The following is a 19,310-nucleotide window of genomic DNA, read 5'->3' as shown; positions in this document are numbered from 1 at the left end:
ATCCGTCACACAGACCAGGTCCGACTCGGTTCCATGACCGGCTCTAAAGCCAAGCTGCGTGGTTTCTTCTCAATACCTTCCCTACAATGGGAAGGTTGAAGATTGGACAATGGTTGTTGAACATCAACATCTAGACCCACATTCTTCAACAGAGGACTGACCACCGCCTTTTTCAAGGCCACCGACACCTCCCCCACAACAAGGGGTCTATTGATGATCTCCATCACCCACGTAGCCACTGCATCAATGGTGGAGCCATTATGGACAGGGATCCAGGTCACAAGTGGTCCAGTTCATGCCAGCCATGAATGAGGGGAAATCTGGGATTTATATGATGCTGATCTCTGCCAAAACAAGCTTTGCCTGTGGGCTGAGGCAGATCACTGGGTCCATGGGAGGACGAATAGCGAAACGAATGCGTGCATTCTTATCGAAGAATCCATGAAAATCACCACATCGCTCCTCAGTTGGACAAACCACGGTGGAGGAGCAGTCTGGGTAAACCAGGCTGCTCTCCATTCTGAAGTTATGCTGGACGATTCCTCGTGGAGTCATTTATACACACACATACACACACACACACACACACACGTATATGTATGTATATGTGTGTGTGTGTGTGTGTGTGTATACACACACACCACTCCCAAATTCAAAAAGGTAATATTTAATCAATGTTTCGGCTCCCAATAGTTTTTTTCAAGAGCACCAAACAGTGAACGAATATATATCCTCATCCCACCTGGTGGTCTAAAATGGTGTGGAAAAACAACAAAAAAAGCACCATACCAGGAATAGTTATCTCGGGTACTTTTGGAGGAACTCACATGGGGGAGAACAGTGGAACTTGCAATACTTATCCCCTAAATCATGAATAGGTGGAGTGTGGAAGGGGGGGGGGGGGAGAAAAGAGAACAGGGACTCCCTGGTTTTGCTGAATTGCATACAGAGGCTCACATTCTTACTTTCTGGAGGTCTTCTGAACTTGAGACAAAAATAAGTAAGCTGCAAATCATAGGTGACTCAAATATTCACTCTGGATTTACCTTCCTTTTTCTTCCCAATCAAATGTCTTGAATAATTAAAGTGTAGCAGGGAAAAGTTTGTGGCTCCCTTCCGCACTCCCTTGCTAATCCTCATCTTCATTGTATCTTCAAGTAACCTAATGGAAATTAGCTATTTGTAGTTTATTTGGTTCCCAGGTTTTCCTGAATTTTCCTCCCTTTATCTCTCTTGTATTGCGGTCAACCATCCCATTCTCAACGTAAACTGCATCTTTTCATGCCAGTGTTTTATTGGTGGGCCTGTTTCACAAGTCCAATAGTATAGGATTGTTTTCAAAGCTGCCAAGATGTGCACGGTTTGTGGATTTGGGTGTTTTGATATCAATCCCACATCACAGGCTCCCAGTAAGATCCCCTCAGGGTCTGATGTGAATTCAGCGTTACATATTTGGCGTATTACCTTTGGGATCTCTGTCCAAAAGTTCTGGGAAACTCCCAAAAATTGTGGAAAAGATCTACTTTAGGAGAGTTACATTTCATGTTGTTGCTGTTATTGCTTATGCCTATTACATATCTTCTCCATGGTGAAATATATGTAAAATGTGTAGATTTGTACACCATTTCATGAAATTGTGATAGTGATGTTGCGTTTTAATCTTTTAACCAGACCCATCAGAACTTCCTCTATATCCAGCTGTGGAAGAAGTTTTTAATCCAGTTATATATACAGTTTTGAGATTAGTAAATGTTTTTTTTGTCCAACTTTGTTAATGAGTGTGATAAAGGGGATGTAAAACGAAGTTCGATTGCATCGGCGGGAGGGGGAAGCTGTGTCCGGTACCTTTCCCTAACTTAGTAGTTAGTTGAGATTTGTTTTGGTAATAATTGCTTCCAGTGTGGTGTAAATGTGTTGTAAAAATTTCACCAAAGTTTTGTAAATTAAAAATGTGTAATAGGTGAAGCCATGCTCTCGTCAAATGCTTTCCTGCATCCAAATTTACAATTAAGTTGTGAATGTTTTGGCTGTCACCTGAGCTAATTTCTGCCGTTAAAGGTTTTCTTATGTTTGTAATGCAATGTCTGGTTTGTGTAAACGCTGTCTGTTCTATTAAAATGACATTGGGCATAATATTTTTAATTCGGCCTGCTATTCTTTTAAGATTTTGAAATCCGTATTTAAAAATAAAATGGGTTTGTAGGAGTTTACTCATTCTGGTTTTGGGAATATAATAATTCTAGCTATATTAAAATCTTTTGGGCAATATTTTGTTTCAAGAATATGGGCAAAAACATATGTAAGAGTTGGGATATCGTTGTGCAAAATGATGTACAGTATTCTGTGATTAATCCATCTAGCCCTGGTGCTTTACCGTTGTTGACATTTTTAATTACATTAAAGATTCCCTCATTAGAAATTGATTTGTTTAGGGACGCTTTCTCCTCTTCTGATAATTTGTGGAGATTTTCTCGCTATTACCTTTGATCATGTCGTCTTTATCCGCTGTATATAGTTTTTTCATAACATTTTTTTTTTTTTTTTTTTACTATCGCGTTTATTTTCTTTGGGCCCCTGTCTGGAGCCCGTATTTTCTTTATATGATGGCAATTATATTCGTTTTCTTGCTGTGGTAAAAGTTGGCTAGTAAACTAAAAACTTTATTTGCTTCTCTAAAGAATCTATTGTTCTGCTAGACTGTTTATAATTGGGTTCTTTTAGTAGGGTTTCATAAGAATTTAATTTCTAAGTATTTATCCTTTGTTTCCTGGTTGTTAATTGATGTATGGCTTTTATAGGCTTCTGTGAGTTTTTTTTATTTAAGGATCTAATTTTATAATTGTTTTCCTTTTACCCACTACATACTCTGTGTGTGTGTGCATATGTATCTCCCTCTCAAAACTGCTTTGGAAGCATTCTACAGCAACGGCGGATTATCTGTGTGTTCATTATTATCTTTTTTGTCGTTTGACCACGTATTTTTTTTAAACTGTTTTGAATTCACTTAAGTTATAATGACATGATGGCATTCTCCAGTTTTGAGATTTCATTGAATGGAGTTTAATGGTTCGTTGAATTCAAATTGGGGCGTGACCTGAAATGTATAGATTTTCTATTTTGCTTTCATTGATTATTGGTAATAGGGATGGAGTTGTGAGGATATAATATATTGGTGTAGAGATTGCGTGAACCCTAGAATAAAGAATCATCTAGAGCAGCGTTTCCCAAATGGTGGGTCGCGACCCGGCACTGGGCCACGGCACCAAAATTTCCGGGTCGCAGCGTGGCTGGCCACCCGGTGTCTCCCGTCCTCCTCCCCCCCCCCCCCCCCCCCGCTCAAGTTAAAAAAAATGGCGGAGATTCCCCCCGTGGTTCCGCACGCATGCGCAGGGCAAGCAGGGCCCACTCCCTTCCTCCCCCCCACTCCCAACGTGGGACGTAGGAGGAAGTACCAGCTCCTCTGCGGCCTGCACGTTACGTGGGATGGAGGAGGAAGTACCAGCTCCTCTGCGGCCCGCACGTTATGTGGGACGGAGGGGGAAGTACAAGCTCCTACTGCGGCCCGCTTCCCCCCGTGGCCAGCTTCCCGAGCTCACCTCCCGTGGCACCCCCTCCCGAGCCCACCTCCTGTGCCCCCAAGCTCACCTCCCATCCCGGGCAGCAGGGGAAAGCGTCCGGCGGCAAGGTAAGTCACCCCACCCCACTGTCACCCACCCAGTCACTGTCACCCAGTCACTGTCTCATACCCACCCAGTCACTGTCACCCAGTAACTGTCACCCAAAACCCAGTCACTCACCCACCCACCCAGTACTCAAGTGTCACTCACCCACCCTGTCACTCACCCACCATCTCCCACACACCCACCCAGTCACTGCCACCAACCCAAGTGTCCCAGTTCCTCCCTCCCACCCACCCAGTCCAAGTTCCCCCTCCCACCCACCCAGTCCCAGTTCCCCCTCCCACCCACCCAGTCCCAGTTCCCCCCCCCCTCCCTCCCACCCACCCAGTCCCAGTTCCCCCCTCCCTACCAGCCACCCAGTTCCCCCTCCCTCCCACCCACCCAGTCCCAGTTCCCCCCTCCCACCCACCCAGTCCCAGTTTCACCCTCCCACCCAGTCCCAGTTCCCCCCTCCCGACCACCCACCCAGTCCCAGTTCCCCCCTCCCGACCACCCACCCACCCAGTCCCAGTTCCCCCCGACCACCCACCCACCCAGTCCCAGTTCCCCCCGACCACCCACCCACCCAGTCCCAGTTCCCCCCTAAGTCCCAGTTCCCCCCGACCACCCACCCACCCACCCAGTCCCAGTTCCCCCCTAAGTCCCAGTTCCCCCCTAAGTCCCAGTTCCCCCCTCCCACCCACCCAGTCCCAGTTCCCCCCTCCCTCCTACCCACCCAGTCCCAGTTCCCTCCAAAGGTCCCACCCACCCAGTTCCAGTCCCCCCCTTCCACCCACCCAGTCCCCGGCCCCCCCTCCAGTCAATCACATCCGTCATTGCCTGTTATTCACTGTTTGTGTCTGTGTGCGTATAGGGGAGAGCGAGTGTGTGTGTGTTTGTATCAGTGTCTGTGTGTGTGTGTGTATCAGAGTGTGTGTGTATCAGTGGCTGTGTGTTTGTGTGTATCTGTATCAGTGTGTGTGTGTGTATCAGTGTGTGTGTGTATCAGTGTGTGTGTGTATCAGTGTCTATGTGTGTATCAGTGTGTGTGTGTGTGTATCAGTGTGTGTATCAGTGTCTGTGTGTATCAGTGTGTGTGTGTGTGTGTGTGTATCAGTGGCTGTGTGTGTGTGTGTGTGTGTGTGTATCTGTATCAGTGTTTGTGTGTGTGTGTATCAGAGTGTGTGCGTGTATCAGTTGCTGTGTGTATCAGTGTGTGTATCAGTGTGTGTGTATCAGTGTGCGTGTGTGTGTATCAGTATCAGTGTGTGTGTGTGTGTGTGTATCAGTGTGTGTGTATCAGTGTCTGTGTGTGTATCAGTGTGTGTGTGTGTGTATCAGTGTATGTGTGTGTGTAGCAGTGTCTCTGTGTGTGTGTGTGTGTGTGTAGCAGTGTCTCTAGGTGGCTGCGTGTGTGTCAGTGGCTGCGTGTGTGTCAGTGGCTGTGTGTGTGTCAGTGGCTGCGTGTTTGTCAGTGGCTGTGTGTGTGTCAGTGGCTGCGTGTGTGTGTATCAGTGGCTGTGTGTGTATCAGTGGCTGTGTCAGTGGCTGCGTGTCTGTCAGTGGATGTGTGTGTGTGTGTGTGTGTGTGTGTGTATCAGTGGCTGTGTGTGTGTGTGTATCAGTGGCTGTGTGTGTATCAGTGGCTGTGTGTGTGTGTATCAGTGGCTGTGTGTGTGTCTGTGCAGGCCCTATAGGCCAGTATAGGTGATAACATTTTTAGTGGGTCACGAAGGAGAAGTTCAAAAATAACTGGGTCACGGAAAAAAAAGTTTGGGAAACCCTGATCTAGAGGCCTTAGAGTTCGCTAAGGGTCTAAAAGATCAAGATTTTCCTTTATCAATGGCGATGCATTGGGCATTAACTCTATTGAGTATGTTTTGGAGCTACTTCTGTCAAGATATGGATTGTCTTTGCAGTTAAAATCGCCTCCTATTATGATCTGGGAATCTGCCCAATGGATGATCTGCTAGTATGTGGAGACAAAGAAAATCATGATTGGTGAATCTATATGCTCCAAATTTTCCCAATTTTTCCTTCAACAATGCATTTGATCATAAGAAACCTGCCCTCTGGGTCTACCAATTAATCTAAGATGTTGTAATTCACGTTTTTATGGATGCTTGCTACCCCTTTTTATACTGTGTAAGGGTCTGCTGTGCATTTACCCACCCAGTCCGTGCGTAATTTTTTTGTGTTCATTTTCAGTTGTGATTTTCCGATATTATGGCTTCCTATTCTTTTGAGGTGAGCAATTATCTTTTTACGTTTAATTGGAGTGTTAATGCCTCCCACATTCCCAGACTTGTTTTTGGTATTATTGTGATCAAGAGATCTGTTCCCAGTGCTAGGAAGTCCTGTTCCCATATTGGTCATAGGTATTGTGTATTGATAGAATTATTGTCAAGGAGTCCCTCCCAGCGAGGGCACCCTTGAGTGTGAATGTGCATTTTAAGTAAGAAGCTGTCAATATGACTAAATGTTTTTGCCAGATAAACTAGCAGACTGTTTTTGTTCTAAAACCTTGTGTGTGTCTATTGATACTGGGGCCAATTCAATGGGTTTAATACAAACCACGAAAATAATTTATAAACAAATACAGAACTATAAGATGTAAACCTTGAATAATGCGCCTCGCTAGAGGTTTGTCATTCTGGAAACGGATTTTGTTCCCAGTTTAACTTTTAAATTCACTAGCCAATGTCATTGGAGTTGTTGGCCTGCTATAAGTGGCTGTAGGTACTTTTTGCTTGGGTTGGTGAGTCCATCGAGAGGACTTATACTCCTTGGAGCAATTTGCGTTTGGCTGGGTAAAGCAAGGCACATTTTCCTCTTTTAAATGGTTATTTGCACACTTCAGCGTGTTCTCTGCATTTTGCTTATATATTTGCAGAGTAGTACGCAACCAAAAACAAGAGTGGAGTTGATGAACTATGCTGCTGAAAGAATGCCCTGTAACGTTGGTATGAATACTCAGAAAGTACTTGAGTGATTTGTGTAGTGTGTGCAAAATTGTGAATATGGTATCAATGTGAAAAGGGTGAAGAGCTGAAGATACTCAAAGAAATTCGCTCGTGCACACCTCTTAAATAAAACGTAGCATTTCATTATATAAAGTAAAACATATATCACCAAAAGAAATAAAGAGCAAAAAAAAAACACTGGGCATGGGGGTTAATGTACAGTGGGAATGATCCCTCAATAGGGTTAGGGTTAATGTGGCTAGTGCTGTGAACACCATGTAAGGTACGTCTTTAATAGAACACTCTACTATATCAAATCGATGTTACCTCCGATCTGTATATCCATGGTATGACGGAATGAGTATGGTAAATACCAATCGTGCTTCAGAACTAGTAATCATTCATTCTTATGTTTAATTACTTTGCTTTGAATGATTTTATTGTATTTCGTATTTCAGGACATCTTATTTTGTGTCACCCTGAATTGTAGTTATACAATTATCCAGCAGGTGTCACCACTGTCAGTTTTACCATTGAGGGCCAGACATCACATCACATCACATCACATCACTAATCACTATGACAATGGAAAGCTACTTATTCTCGGTCTGGGAGACGAACGTGAAATGCCCCTGACGGAGCTCCGTACCATGAGTGAATCAGCTATCGGGCACGTCATTATTTGCGAGGTTATGTACTATTTAGCGTTAGTTTACGCTGGGCATATTACAGTGATTAATAAATGACTGGGAGAGCTATCTGGGATTTTCAGAGGGCGAGTGATTTATAGCAGATTAGTACCGGATCGCAGCCAGCAGTTACTAGGCATTATTAAGCCTGTTCGCGTCCTTCTGCAGCTACATTTACTGCAGCCTCAGTGATTATATGGAGCTGGCTATGCTGCACATACAGTGTTAACCTTCCTGACTTCTCACCCATGATTAATGTGCCTTCTCTAGGGAATCTCAGTGAGCAAATCAGTTAGAGCAGGGGCATGGGATGTTCTGTGTGTATACAGATCTATCTGATCATCCATCAAGATGGTACACACAATGGCATTTTTGCCCCTCCTTCCTACACGCGCGCGCAACGGGAGTAACAACCTAGGTGCCGTGTCCTGTCAGGAAGCTTACCCCGATAGGAGTTCCCAACTTGTGCCGTTGTCCTCTATGGTATGGACAGCACTGCCTTGCTCTCTGCTCACACACTGCAGCAACACTGGATGCTCTAGACCAGGGTTGGGCAAACTGGGGGGGCAAGATTTTTCTTGGGGGACGCGGGTGGTTGCAGAGCCCCGGGCTCTTCCCCAAGGCATTAAAATGAAATGCCGATGGATCGCGTGAGGCCTCTGGAACCTCAACTTACTGTGATTCAGCCGGCGTCAGGAAGCGACTCCATGGCAACGCGAGGTCATGCTTGTTGCCATAGCAACGTCACATGACCACGCGCGTCAATTGACCTACAACACCAAACTGATGTGATTACAACTCATTGTGCAAGAGCGAGTTAACCCCTACAGGTCCCCACTCTTGAATAGAGCTGTACATCAGCTGTTTTATATACTGTTAAGAGGAACATACATAGGACTGGTACAATAAACTGTACATACATAAATAACTACATCATATCGTTGACAGATGGGGTTAATGGCGGGCTTAACCTTTATTTAAAAGCAGCCAAAGCTACCCCTACCGTCAGGCTTTGCCAAATAGTTTGACACTCACCAGAGATCCCCAGTCATGTTTTTTCTACATGCGGGTGTAGAGGTTTCTCAGCTGGAAGAAACAAGAAGATGGAATCTCTACGGTCCATACTCTTCAACCCGGGGATGTCCTAGCATCAGTAGATCTAAGGGAAGCATATCTACATATCCCTATAAAAGTATCCCATCAGAAATATTTAAGATTTTGTGATTAAATTTGAGATGGTGGGAAAGCCTTCCAAATCTCACGAAAGGCAGAGCCCTGGAAATCGAAAGTGAGTATTCACGCTTTACCGATGCCCGTTTAAGAGATTGGGGCAGCCTGCAGAAAAACTTTTTCCTCAAGTAAAATGATCTACAGAAGAAAGCTCACTCCCGATTTAAACATCTTGGAGATCAGAGCAATAACCAACTTCTCCCTCTCCTTTAAGGGACAGCTCTGTTATTTCAGGCAATGTCACGGCCAAGGCTTACCTGAACAAACACAGGCATGAAAAGTTCACAAGCACTAAAGGAGCCTTCAAAGATCCTTTCCTGGGCAGAAAGGTGTATTTTTAACATACTGTACAGGAGCTGCGTATATCAGGGAAATCAAATACCCCTGCAGACTTCTTAAGTTGTTACAAAATCTACAAGGAAAGTGGTTCTTAAAGCCAGGGGTGTTCAATCAAGTGACCTCCAATTGCGGGATCCCTGCAATAGACTAAATGGCAACAAAGGAGAAAGCATCATATGACGCGAAACGTGCGTCAGTCGCCACCCTGACGTCATTACGTCAATAGCATGTGATTCTCCAAGGGCACTCGAACACTGTACCAGCTCTTCCGATCGAACAAGCAACATTGTGTCGAGTGTTTGAATGTTTGTGTACTAATTATCAGCCGGATTTTACTAGAATAGTAGCGCAGGGTCCTCTTCCCATGATTTGACCAGGGCTTTAGAACAGCTACTGTGAGGACTACTATCTTGCTGAATACCAGCATACTGAATGGATTATACAGAAATAAGTACCATTGATCACTAGCAAGTAACACGGACAATATACTTTGTGACAATGATACTAATTGTCTACCTATACTGACATGCTGAATAATTCCTCATAAATATAACACATTACAAACTGCATGGTATACAGGAACCTTCATATTAACCATATGACTGTAGGACTATAGCACATAAAAAAAAAACTTGCCACTTATTTTGACAACTACTGGGCTAAAACATCACACACACACACACACACACACACGTGTGATGTTTTAGCCCAGTAGTTGTCAAAATAATTTGCAAGTTTTTTTATGAGATATATATATTTTTATATATATATATATATATATATATATATATATATATATATATATATATATATATATATATATATATATATGTATGTACATTCCCAGTAAAATCAACCCCACACTGATGAGACCCATCAAGGTCGAAACAGCTGTCTGTGGGTGGTTTTCTGCGTATGCACCTTAACCCTGGCTGTGCTCAAAGCTGTGACCATGCAGCAAGCTTAAGCCTATAGGGAACCATGTTAAAAATGGTTATTGAGGCAAAAAGTGACACTGTGTGCTCATTTGCATGTCATTTCCCAGAATACCTTGCTGCAGTGGAAGTGCTGTATGCTGGGTGATAATTGGGAAAGGTGGGGTTGCAGACCTGCCTAAGACATGCAGATGAGCATACAGCTATATTTGCATATTTGCTTTTCTGTGGAGGGTTTTGTCACCTTTTTTACTCACCATAACTTAACTCAGTATTATGTTTTATATATATATATATATATATATATATATATATATATATATATTTATTTTGTATTTATGTATTTATTTTTTTTATATTAATTTATATTAAAAAAATTGTGTGTATATATGCGCAATACGATACCGTTTGAAGACGAATATCAGAGGCAGCACTCCAGGTAAGTGGTCAAAAGAATATTGTATTAACATATTATATATATATATATATATATATATATATAATTTATATATTATGTATTATATTAGTTAGGGTTAGGGTTATTCTTTTATATATATATATATATATATATATATATATATATATATATATATATATTTATTTATTTATTTTTTCCCCAGAAATATCAAGTGCGCAAAAAACATGGGGGTTAAATATTCCATAATAGTGCAGCCACAATGCTGGTTTTAACACAAAAACCCAAATATCGATGATACAAATTGCATCCAGCGCAGTTAGAAATGAAGTCCTTATAAAAAATCATATTAGAAGAGGGTTTAGCAAAAATATGTGGATTGAAGATCAAATTGAATTTATGACGAATGTAAAATAACAATGTTACCCCATAAAGGGCACTAATAGTGTAACAATAGCAAATGTGTAACAAACAATGTTACTTGTAGAATCAGGAATGAAACCAGATGGGAGTAAAGTATTATTACTGTGTCTCAGTAACTGCTGATTAAAGAGTCCAATAGGTGTATGCTAAAGAGGTGTTTTGTGTCCTGTAATTGGAGCCAATGTTAACAGTACCTTGGGACTTAAACATTGTTTTGGAAGCATTATCTTCCGCTCCTTTTGAACCTTTATTTCAACATTCCGATAATGGCTTTCTTTTAAAACAGTGTTCCTTACAGCAATTACTTCAACCAGAAGAATTAGAGAATTACAGGCGTAGGCGGAGAAGTACTTAATTTTCGGGTTCATCAGGTTGAAATGGTGATTCAGCCTGTACCCTCCTTTACCCCCTAAAGCAGTCTCCGCATTTCACATGAACAGAGACATTTATTGTCCCTTTGTTTTTTCCAAACCCTAAGGATAAGAGAGGAACACTTGCATTGTGTAGATGTAATTAGAACCTTCTCATTGTTATTAAATCACAACCTTGTTCAAGTTCAGACCTGTTCAGAAGAGACTGTCCCGCCTCTATTTCTTCCAACTCTAGATGGATCAAGCTATGTATCCAGGATGCTTATAAACTTAAACACCTGGATAATTTCAGCGTTACTTTGTTTCGTGAGCCTTGACGAGGGCTCGATATATTTGATAGGGGTACGGTATACACACCATTATTCTACCCTGAGTATTCCTGTGTAACTGCTGTTTACAATTGCTGCATTGAATTTATCCCTTCCTCCCCTCGGCCATCTGTGTGTGTTTGCTCACTATTTCTCTGATGTCTGTGATCAAGCCTGCTATAGTGGCACATTTGAATTAGGGGGCCATAACTGGATACGGACTAGATCCGTGCCCCAGAGCTAAGTAATACACTTTGTGAGCTCTTGTGCACACTATTCACGACAGTCTTGATAACTATTTACTTTTGTGTATTGTTAGGCTTGATGAAGCTTGCTATAGTGGCACATTTGAATTAGGGGGCTATAACTGGATACGGACTAGATCCGTGCCCCAGAGCTAAGTATAACACTTTGTGAGCTCCTGTGCACACTACTCACGACTATCTTGACCACTATTTATACCTGTGTATTGTTAGGCTGGTTTAACCCTCTATTTAGGGGTCCTTCACGACCAGAGATATTAGAACATTGCTGCCTCCTGTGGCTATACGATTCTAAGCATTAGTGAGTTCTCACTCAACTGTTATATACTCTGCATAGCATTTCAGTATATACATGCGCATGGTCAGTCCACCGTCACCTGTATCTACTTTACAGGCTTTTTAACCTTGTCATTGCTGAACTAGGGGGTTAACTATTAAGTTCATGTGAGCTTCTCTCTGCTAATTAGCAGATAGGTTGGATCTTCTCTCCCCCCCCCCCTAGATCTCAGTTTTAGTATTGTGTATTTTTGTCTGTTTCGTGTGTTTTGTTACCACTGTCAGTTGTCTATTGATTTCAACGATTTTGACACTTATTTTAATGAGTATAATTAAAGTATTTTAATTTTAAGTTTATCACCATTACATTACCATACACGAGTGCTGTCGATAGGGTGTCCCCGTATTATTACTGCACTGACATGACTGAGCTCAGGAAGAAAGGGGCTCTGTTTCCACCCATGAGGACACGGTGCCCCCATGCCTTTCCATTCCCCCTACCCCCCGCACTGTCCGCAGCAGTGGGAAACTAAATATATTCCTGAGAAAATACTTAAAAATTGTTATACATCCACATGTCTCACTGGTTCCCCAAGCCTGTCCCAGCCACTGAAACATCACACTAATTGTGTCTCTCCCCCCCTCCCGTGTGTGTCTCTCCCCCCTCCCGTGTCTCTCCCCCCCCTCCCGTGTGTGTCTCCCCCCCCTCCCGTGTGTGTCTCCCCCCCCTCCCGTGTGTGTCTCCCCCCCTCCCGTGTATGTCTCTCCCCCCTCCCGTGTGTCTCTCCCCCCCCCTCCCGTGTGTGTCTCTCCCCCCCTCCCGTGTGTGTCTCTCCCCCCCTCCCGAGTGTCCCTCCCCCCCGTGTGTGTCTCTCTCTCCCTGTGTGTGTCTCTCTCTCCCCGTGTGTGTCTCTCTCTCCCCGTGTGTGTCTCTCTCTCCCCGTGTGTCTCTCTCCCCCCGTGTGTGTCTCTCCCCCGTGTGTCTCTCTCCCCCCGTGTGTCTCTCTCCCCCGGGTGTCTCTCTCCCCCCGTGTGTGTCTCTCCCCCCGTGTGTCTCTCTCCCCCCGTGTGTCTCTCCCCCCGTGTGTGTCTCTCTCCCCCCCCGTGTCTCTCCCCCCCGTGTGTGTCTCTCTCTCCCCCCGTGTGTGTCTCTCTCTCCCCCCGTGTGTGTGTCTCTCTCCCCCCGTGTGTGTCTCTCTCCCCCCGTGTGTGTGTCTCTCTCCCCCGTGTGTGTCTCTCTCCCCCCGTGTGTGTCTCTCCCCCCCGTGTGTCTCTCCCCCCCCGTGTGTGTCTCTCTCCCCCGTGTGTGTCTCTCTCCCCGTGTGTGTCTCTCTCCCCCGTGTGTGTCTCTCTCCCCCGTGTGTGTCTCTCCCCCGTGTGTGTCTCTCTCCCCGTGTGTGTCTCTCTCCCCGTGTGTGTCTCTCTCCCCCGTGTGTCTCTCTCCCCCGTGTGTGTCTCTCCCCCGTGTGTGTCTCTCCCCCGTGTGTGTCTCTCTCCCCGTGTGTGTCTCTCTCCCCGTGTGTGTCTCTCTCCCCGTGTGTGTGTCTCTCCCCGTGTGTGTCTCTCTCCCCGTGTGTGTCTCTCTCCCCTGTGTGTCTCTCTCCCCCGTGTGTGTCTCTCTCCCCCGTGTGTGTCTCTCTCCCCCGTGTGTGTCTCTCTCCCCCGTGTGTGTCTCTCTCCCCCGTGTGTGTCTCTCTCCCCCGTGTGTGTGTCTCTCTCCCCCGTGTGTGTCTCTCTCCCCCGTGTGTGTCTCTCTCCCCCGTGTGTGTCTCTCTCCCCGTGTGTGTCTCTCTCCCCGTGTGTGTCTCTCTCCCCCGTGTGTGTCTCTCTCCCCCGTGTGTGTCTCTCTCCCCCGTGTGTGTCTCTCTCCCCCGTGTGTGTGTCTCTCCCCGTGTGTGTCTCTCTCCCCCGTGTGTGTCTCTCTCCCCGTGTGTGTCTCTCTCCCCGTGTGTGTCTCTCTCCCCCGTGTGTGTCTCTCTCCCCCGTGTGTGTCTCTCTCCCCCGTGTGTGTCTCTCTCCCCGTGTGTGTCTCTCTCCCCCGTGTGTGTCTCTCTCCCCCGTGTGTGTCTCTCTCCCCCGTGTGTGTCTCTCTCCCCCGTGTGTGTCTCTCTCCCCCGTGTGTGTCTCTCTCCCCCGTGTGTGTCTCTCTCCCCCGTGTGTGTCTCTCTCCCCCGTGTGTGTCTCTCTCCCCCGTGTGTGTCTCTCTCCCCCGTGTGTGTCTCTCCCCCGTGTGTGTGTCTCCCCCGTGTGTGTCTCTCTCCCCCGTGTGTGTGTCTCTCTCCCCCGTGTGTGTGTCTCTCTCTCCCGTGTGTGTGTCTCTCTCTCCCCCGTGTGTCTCTCTCTCCCCTGTGTGTGTGTCTCTCTCTCTCCCCTGTGTGTGTGTTTCTCTCTCTCCCCTGTGTGTGTGTGTCTCTCTCTCCCCTGTGTGTGTGTCTCTCTCTCTCCCCTGTGTGTGTGTCTCTCTCTCTCCCCTGTGTGTGTGTCTCTCTCTCTCCCCTGTGTGTGTGTCTGCAATAAAGCATTGAATATTTGTATGGAAGAAAAAAAATGCAGCTTAGCTTTTTAAAAACGGGAGCCACGCTCAGCGCTTGTTATAAGCGGGTCCACGTTGTAGTGAATCGCGCTATAACGGGGTTGAGCTGTATTACAACTTTTATTTTGACGTTTTGGTGCCTTTCTCAAGAAGCACATAAACACAAGGAAGATCACCTTTTAAATCCTCAACTTCCTAGTGCATATTCTCCCCTCCTCCCCAGCTTCTATCCCAAATACTCTTCTCGCCTGCTTCTCAGAACATGTGTGCCACAGAGCTGATCGTGCTGATCCAGAGGAGGCAGAACAGGTGACAAGTAGAGACAGGAGCAGAGCAGGTGACGAGGAGACACGCGGTAGCAACAGCAGGGTCCTGCACAAAGGTCTTGCTAAGGCACTACTATTGGCCCGGCAAACATCGCGATAGTTCCTGCTGCAGTCGAGGGCCCCTCCTCCACGCCTGCTCGTTCACCTCCCGGCAAAGATTCACCCCCGTGCGAGCCTGACAAAAGTGTTCGGCAAGCTGGATGCGACTTGCCTGCCTTATGTTTGAAACCCCATGTTCTAGTGAAAGAAACCAGCGAAAAATATGTAAAAGTAGACGTCATGAGGCCACAACCATCTCCCATGTAAATAGTCCCAAAACCATAATCAGGTGTTTAATCGGGCGCTCTAATTAGTTTAAGTGAATAATATTTAACTGTGACTAATTTCCACATAAAATTCAGGTGCTCGTGCACATAAATGTGAATATAAAACCAAGATTAAATGGTGGACAAATGATAAATGTATCTCAATCAGCAAGTACAATATGTGAATTATATATACCACCACCAAAAAGTGAAAGATAAATATTATTGAAAAACAGCTCAAACCCCCTTTATAGACTGTTCTTGAGTCTATTTCCTCTTGTAGATATCCAAAGTTTAAGGGGAGCGCCAAGCATTCACAGCGATTGCATGTAAAAGATAAAAAAAACTATATAGTGCAACCTATTTGGATAATGATATAGTGTGGGAAGCTGTAGGTGAATTTCACTCACATTTTATCCATAAGTTTAACGCATATCAGAGACCGTCTCTCTCTGATTGGAGCAAATGGTGACTACAGACCTCCAATGACGATCCCACAGGTAAGGTGAATTCTTCCCCAAAACGTAACCAAATAAAGGAAAGAAGGACTCTTATGGTGTAGTATTTCCAAAGATATATTTATGAGCAATAACATATGATAAAAGTGCACCATTTGCTCCAATCAGAGATAGACAGTCTGATTATGCATTAAACGTATGGATAAAGTGAGTGAAATTCACCTACAGCTTCCCACACTATCATTTTCCAAATAGGTTGCACTGTGTTGTGTTATTTTATCTTTCACATGCAATCGCTGTGAACACTTGGCGCTCCCCTTAAACTTTGGATATCTAAAACCATAATGACAGGTTGAAATATCCATACTAATAGTGGTATACAGAAGTAATACTTGAATGGAAGACCTTGCAGCACCCACAACATACAGCCTAGAACAAGGGCGGCCACCAACAGGCCAGGTTTTGGGGATATCCCTGCATCAGCACAACTGGCGCAGTCATTGTGACTGAGCCACCTGTGCTGAAACGGGGATATTCTTAATACCTGGCCTGTTGGTGGCCCTTGAGGACTGGAGTTGGCCGCCCCTGGCCTAGAAGTTTGTAGAGTGCCCTGTATGTATGTATGTGTGTGTGTGTGTATATATATATATATATGCAGTGTTCGACAAACCTATACATTTGCTCGCCCCGGGCGAGTGGATTTAACCCCCGGGCGAGTAAATATTGGCCCAAGCAGCACATGTTTGGTACTAGGTGGCGAGTAGATTTTTTTTGTGTGTTGTGAGTAGATTTTTTGGTGATTTGTCAATCACTGTATATATATATATATATACACACACACACACCTCTCTATATCGTAGGATGCATACTGTCCATGCACTGAAAAATACAAAATCAGGGAACAGAAAGACATGCAGGTTCAAAAAAGTGATGTTTAATACTCCGTTTCAATTGAGCCTTTTTCAAGAGCACCAAACAAGTAGACCAGTGTTTTTCAACTAGGAACCCTTGCTTTCTGTGGGCATCCTTAAAGGGTTCCCTGCCATTTTTGGGCCATTTGAAAATTGTACCAAATACCGAAGAACTTACAACGCATTAATTCTGACACCCTATTAGAGAAGGTTGGGGTTACTTACAATGCATCTGATCTCAGACACGCTATTAGAGAGGGTTGGGGTTCCTTACAATGCATCTGATCTCAGACACGCTATTAGAGAGGGTTGGGGTTCCTTACAATGCATCTGATCTCAGACACGCTATTAGAGAGGGTTGGGGTTCCTTACAATGCATCTGATCTCAGACACGTTATTAGAAAGGGTTGGGGTTCCGTAATATTGCACGATATAATTATAGGGTTTCTTAACCAAAAAAAGTTGAAAGCCACTGAGTTAGACAGTAAACAAAGATATACCCTCACCCCCACTGGTGGTTAAAAACAGTGTGGGGTGGGGAGCAAACCTGGTGATGTCACTTTGTATGGGGAAGTGAAGTAGTGAATCCTAGTGGGGACCAAAACAGAAAAGGACTGAAAAGTTTATGCTATAAGATTAAGCAGGAGACAAACCACATGCAGCAACTAGAACCACACTAGTGGAGGTGGATATAATGGAGATATACTAAACACTAGCCGTAAAGTAACGGTGTAAGTGAAGATAAATCACTTCAAGCTGGCAATATAGTGTGTGTGTGTGTGTGTGTGTGTGTGTGTGTGTGTGTGTGTGTGTGTGTGTGTGTGTGTGTGTGTGTGTGTGTGTACACAAGCAATTTCCTTGTTAATAAAAGTATTTTGATTGAATATATTTTGTGAGCAAAACGATAAACTGCCTGTTTTTAAGCATATCTTAATGACTTTTTTTTTTTTTTTTTAAGCGGGTGATATTTTTTGAGTTTTCTACTTTTAGTTATACCAACATGATGCATGTGTATATATGTGCATATATTATATATACTGTAATGTATTCATTTTATTTACAGCTTGAGGAAAAGGCCCGTCAAGAAGCAGAAGCTCGAGAGAGACAAGAACTGGAGCTCCTCGAAGAGCAGAGACAGAGGGAGGAAGATGAGAGGTTGAAACGGGAGTTTCTGCGACATCAGGAGTATCAGGCTCTGAAGAAAAAGAAAAAAGAAAGATCAAATAAAGACTCTCAGAAGACAGATCGACTTACACACAACTCGCTCTCTGTTAAGGAACCTGTACAAAGCACCCCAGAATTGGTCCCCAACGGCACCCTTGAACAGTCAGAAATAAAAGAATCCGTCTCACCCATTGGGAGGCAGTCCTATAAAATAGAGCGGGGTCCATTTTGCGAGGCAATAACTGGGCTTTCAAATCATACAAACGTTGGAGACTTGAAGGCGTACACCCAAAAAGAGGTGAAGGGTCCATTTTTTGAGGCAATAACTGGGCTACCAAATCATGCAAACGTCGGAGACTTGAAGGCGTACACCCCAAAAGAGGTGAAGGTGAAGCAGCAAGAACAGCTCTCTTTGCTTCTTGACTTGGTGCATCACAAGGAAAACCATGTCAAACAGAAGCAGCCAAAACTGCAAATCCATAAACTCGCCCCTGAGCAAGTGAAAAAAGCAGAGGCTTCCAAGCTCGCTGAAGTTCAGCCGAAAGTGAAAAACCAAAATGAACCTAAAGTCAAAGCACTAGAAGTGGCGTCAGTCGTGGAGCCGAAAAGGGAGGAGAAAAAAGCCAACGGTAATAACAAGAAGCAGCTGAATCATGTGAAGGACGAGAGGGCTCCGGCAGCGAACGATCCCCACACACTCTGCGAGCAGCAGCAAAACAACAAACTGACCAGCGCAGAATCGCCCCAGCCAAAGGGGAAGAGCAAGAAGAGTAAGAAGAAGAAAGGTGATAAAGTCAATAACTCCATCGGTAAGAAACTGTTTTTCCTTTTAATGCTTATTGATATGTTTTTGGGTTATGATCAGCGTGTGAAGCATTCCAGTGTGTGCGCTTCATCGTCCTTGGAATGGTAATTTCAGGATGGGGATGTTGACTTTGATTAGTTCAGTAAAATAGTAGGTAAATCGATAAGACAGTCTCATCGATTTACCAACTATTTTTCTGACGCCTACCATTTGAAGAGACGCACTCGTGGTTACCGAGGACTTAGACAGCTGATCGGGATGTGAGTGCCATCAGCTGGAGGAGCAGGACGGTGAATGATCGTGAGTAAGCTGTTACTCCATACCGGAGACACGGGGATGTTATAAAGTATTGGACTTTCACTGAGGATTTCATGTAAAACTTCATCTGAGTGTTCTAACTGTTGCATGTGCACAACTCCAGATAGATGTGTCTCCTCCTACCCTCCTATATATCTATACATATTTATATATATATATATATATATATATATATATATATATATATATATACCCTCTCAACCCGATTTATGCTCCACTTCGATCCATTTATATTTACAAACTCAGATCTTTGATCTTGTGGTCTGTATTTCCTTGAGCTTATATTCGGTTTTCCATATGTATGATTACTTCAGTGTAGTTTTTTGTACCTCACAAACTTATTTCACATCTCCTTATAGATTTGGGATGTCTTGAATTTTTACGTGCATGCTTCATCTGAATCACTCCCTTTGCTTCACTACAACTTATCCGTATATCTCCAGGAACAATGCCGCTCTTTCAGCTCATGGGGGCCTATCTGAGCTACATCAGGCTGCGCTTATAGTGACGGCGACAGCGACGTTGCGTCAAAACAAACGCATTGCCGCCGTCGCGTGCGCTTATAGTAAGCGTGGCGCGCCGGCGCGATCGCTGGAAGTAATCTCAATTTGATTTTTCT

The 19,310-nt window shown here is 44.6% G+C and overlaps 1 protein-coding gene across 1 annotated transcript in view; it reads left to right on the top strand.

The window, feature by feature from the left end:
- The window catches only part of FAM193A (family with sequence similarity 193 member A), a 114,075-nt gene that overhangs the window by 86,303 nt on the left and 8,462 nt on the right, over window positions 1–19,310 (top strand). The window contains exon 21 of the mRNA XM_075570786.1: window positions 17,468–18,377. Within this exon, the coding sequence (XP_075426901.1) occupies window positions 17,468–18,377 (910 nt within the window). The remainder of the gene's footprint in view (window positions 1–17,467; window positions 18,378–19,310) is intronic.

Source organism: Ascaphus truei, chromosome 1, assembly GCF_040206685.1.
Source record: "Ascaphus truei isolate aAscTru1 chromosome 1, aAscTru1.hap1, whole genome shotgun sequence".
NCBI classification, from domain to species: Eukaryota; Metazoa; Chordata; class Amphibia; order Anura; family Ascaphidae; genus Ascaphus; species Ascaphus truei.
Note: the sequence above shows the minus strand (reverse complement) of the source record. Positions and strands in the feature narration are given on the sequence as shown.